At 41.7% G+C, this 3,745-nt stretch overlaps 1 protein-coding gene and 1 long non-coding RNA gene across 2 annotated transcripts in view; one reads left to right on the top strand and one right to left on the bottom strand.

The window, feature by feature from the left end:
• Positions 1–3,745, bottom strand: part of mast3b (microtubule associated serine/threonine kinase 3b) — a 59,276-nt gene that overhangs the window by 43,027 nt on the left and 12,504 nt on the right. Inside the window, exon 3 of the mRNA XM_016443797.1 lies at positions 1,270–1,352. Coding sequence (XP_016299283.1) covers positions 1,270–1,352 — 83 coding nt within the window. The remainder of the gene's footprint in view (positions 1–1,269; positions 1,353–3,745) is intronic.
• LOC107656101 (uncharacterized) overlaps positions 3,442–3,745 on the top strand; it is an 8,668-nt gene continuing 8,364 nt past the window's right edge. The window contains exon 1 of the long non-coding RNA XR_001630526.1: positions 3,442–3,472. This is a non-coding gene — a long non-coding RNA (uncharacterized LOC107656101). The remainder of the gene's footprint in view (positions 3,473–3,745) is intronic.

The following is a 3,745-nucleotide window of genomic DNA, read 5'->3' as shown; positions in this document are numbered from 1 at the left end:
CTCGCTTATTCAGACCGATGAGCTTTGTAAAAATCGACGCGTTTCAAAAAGGCGTGGCATAGAGGAGAAACAGTAATGTACAGTATGTGGAAAATAATGTGTTTTTTTTACTTTAAACTGCATAAACACATTTCATTACACCAAATACACACAATGTTCTTTTTAGCAGCATCATATGACCCCTTTAAAAAACAAGTTGATGAGAGCTTGTAACACTCCAAAGAGAAAGGAAAAATTGAAATCGCATCATATGACCCCTTTAATGAATTTAGTCATAGGGATAGTTAACCCAAAAATGAAAATGAATTACTCACCCTCATGCCGTTCTGAACCCGTAAGACCTTTGTTCATCTTCGTAACACAAATTAAGATATTTTTGATGAAATCCGAGAGCTTTTTGACCCTCCATAGATAGCAACAGATCCACACACATTCAAGGCCTATTTTAATGATGTCCTCACTACCTTTCTGGGCTTTGAATGTGGTAGTTGCGTTGCGGTCTATGCAGGGTCAGAAAGCTCTCGGATTTCATCAATCTCTCAGATTTAATCAAAAATATGTTTTTGAATCCATCAAAAATTTGTGTTCCGAAGATGAACGAATGTCTTACGGGTTTAGAACAGGTGTGTAGTTAATGACAGAATTTTCATTTTTGGGTGAACTATGCCAGTCCGATTTGTGAATAATTTATCTGACTCTTTGACAAATCACTCAGCTGATTTGCAAGCAAATGGTTCAGCCAAATCATGAGCAAACGGTTCAGAAGATTCATAAACAACTCATTCAGCTGATCTGTGATCAAATCACACAGTTTAATCACGATTCGTCATTCTGTTACTGATTCATTTCTCAAGTTGAAGTCACTAATCAAATGGTCCAATCACTGTAGAGGAAGATTACCAATGCAAAATGGTTTAAACATCTGTCTTTTCCTCAAACAAACCTATAACACGGTATATGATCGACTATAATTGTGCTTTTTTGTCATTTTTGTAGTCGATAGATATGGTTACTGACAAACTGCTGCGTGAAGACTCTTCAAAAGACTCTTCTCCTTTTGTGTTCTGCAGAAAAAATAACAGCATACGGGTTCGGATTTTTCACATTTTTTTGGGTGATGAAGTAAACCCATGAAGCAGTGTGGTAAGAGGCAAGAGGGTGAGGAGTGGACAGGCTTATGTTATGCCAGTTACATCAACCTCTCAACGGTCACAGGCCAGCACAATGTCAGCTGTCCTAAAGCGGGTGTCATGTGACGGCGAGTATTACCTGTGTGGGCGGACAGAGGCGAAAGAGGGCGGGTGGGCGACGGCGTTCCAACACCAAGGCTCTTTCTATTACTGCTGCGACAGCTGCAACACACAAACAAGAGGAGAGGGTTTATTAAAAACCTTTCAACATAATCCAGCCCAGCCTTTATGGTCGACGGCAAAGTTAACAAAGAAAGTGACAAAGGATTTAATGATCAGCAGCACGCTCTCGATAGTGTTACTATAATGTGGCTTTTTTGATTCAAGAATAATCCTATGAGTAATTCTGCAACATCTGCAGGCTCTGGCCATCAGAGGTGGTGTCCTTCAACACAGCTGTCATTTGCATTGAGAGACTCAAGTTGTGCATGTCATTTATCACTTGCTCACCAAACACCTCTTTCAGTCATGCATTGCACTTTCATCTCTTGCTGGTCTGCAGCTACAGATGTCTATCAGTGCATACAGATATTTCACTATGCCACCATCAACAGTTCGAAATACAGCTTTAGATAAAGCCATGCAACCATTGCACTATTATACTGCGTCCTTTTTCATTAGAATACAGTCTAGGTAAACAGCACACTATGTTTTGAGACGCAACCATAGCATTACCGTAAACTCCACAGTGCGATTACATAAATCGACCAAGAAATGCCCACGTGTCGTGTCAAAAGTTGACACATTAGAAAGTTTTGATCGTGCACGTCTCGTCTGATAGATATCGCATGTTACCTTTTGGATCGCTTGAGCATCGCGCCCGTAACAAAATGAGCTTTGCTGCTGCCAGGCAACGCGCTCCCGGAACTTGGATCAGACATAATCGCAGACGATTACAGTGCCAACTGTCCAAGCAACACCGAGCTACAGAACCAGAACTAGAGTCGAACCCCCCTGCGATTCATGAGTCCGCCTCTTGACTGGAGAAACTCGCAGCGGTTCATCTCTGTTCTTTGTGTGACACTGCTGCTGTTTGCCAGGACTCGCCGTGCAACTTGGTAAAAGTTTAGACGTTCACATTCTGGTTCAATCATCCTCCGATATCGCCTCGATCTGGCACAAAGTTTAACTGTTTACGTTCCAAAAAAGCGACTTGCATCAGATAACAGGAGCGAGCGAGTCTATGTTTGTAGGTAAGATGCTGTGTTGTGGTTGTTTCTCTCGTGTTGATTGATTGCCGGGTGATAAGCTTGGGATGTACCATCTTGCTGTGAAGAGGGGGAGCGGAGTCTTATGCTGCGCCTCAATGTGCCTACTTATACTATGCCCTTAAAGTATGTACTCTTTTGGTGAAGAAAAAGTACACACTTTTGAGTGTGTAGTAGAAGAGTAGGCAAGCTTTGGGACATACTATTACGTCACACAATTGCGTCTTTAAAAGACCGCTCTGTCGCACCTGTTACACGCAGCCTGTCACTGTAAACTGGTCTGTCAATCATCTTGTCACAGTTAACATCCTCCACATTTAATTTAATGTAACTTCCTACCATACTGGAGAGAAAAGTAGCTCGTTGATCTGCCAGTCGCGGGTCTTTCATGCAGAGAACTCTGCTCATATTTTCTGCATAATGACGCATTTAAAAGTTAACGACCAAATGGATGTTTATAAAAGTTCACATTGCTGTTGCAGATGAAATATAACACGGATAACAATAAATAAATATTTTGTACCAGGTTAAATGTTGATTATTAGTAACTCAACCCCCTTTTTTAAACCTCTCTTCCTAACCCTCGATCGCGCGCATCCGCCACGTTTGTAGTTTTTCTAACGCGTTTTATTCGTGTTTGTAGTTCTGGACCGAATCATTCGCCAAAGCGCAATGGATTGTGGGCAATTTTAGCCATTAGAGCAGGGGTGCCCAAACTCGGTCCTGGAGGTCCGGTGTCCTGCAGAGTTTAGCTCCAACCACAATTAGACACACCTGAACCAGCTAATCAAGCTCTTACTACTAGAAGCTTCCAGGCAGGTGTGTTGAGGCAAGTTGGAGCTAAACTCTGCAGGACACCGGCCCTCCAGGACCGAGTTTGGGCACCCCTGGATTAGAGTGTGCACGGAGCCACACTTCAAAAATCGACCTGAAATAGTAGAACATCCGTCAGAGAAAGGAGACATGCAAAATGTGCAGTGTTGGGGTGCCTCCAGGACCAGGGTTGGGAACCACTGGCCTAGACCATCCGGGGACTTTTGGTATAGGGGAGCGCGGGGTACAAAGTAACGCGGGGTAAGTTGTAACACACGTGGTTTAAATATTTCCACACATGCTAGCATAACCAAATTTACAGCATTTACTAGTTACCATATCAATATTATATAGAGAAAAAAAGTGGGCCAAAATTCAAAAGTCTTTTGAAGATATCGCTGAAAATTTATTTTACCATAGTAAAATTATATTTCTGGTTTAAGTAAATTTTTAATCTCAGTTTTTATTACTCATTTTAAATTAGACAAATCTGCTATTATTTTAATCTCCAATCTGTTATTTATCAGTTTAGAT

This window comes from Sinocyclocheilus anshuiensis, unplaced genomic scaffold, assembly GCF_001515605.1.
Source record: "Sinocyclocheilus anshuiensis isolate Anshui unplaced genomic scaffold, SAMN03320099.WGS_v1.1 scaffold51, whole genome shotgun sequence".
NCBI classification, from domain to species: Eukaryota; Metazoa; Chordata; class Actinopteri; order Cypriniformes; family Cyprinidae; genus Sinocyclocheilus; species Sinocyclocheilus anshuiensis.
This window is presented reverse-complemented; position numbering and strand designations above follow the sequence as displayed.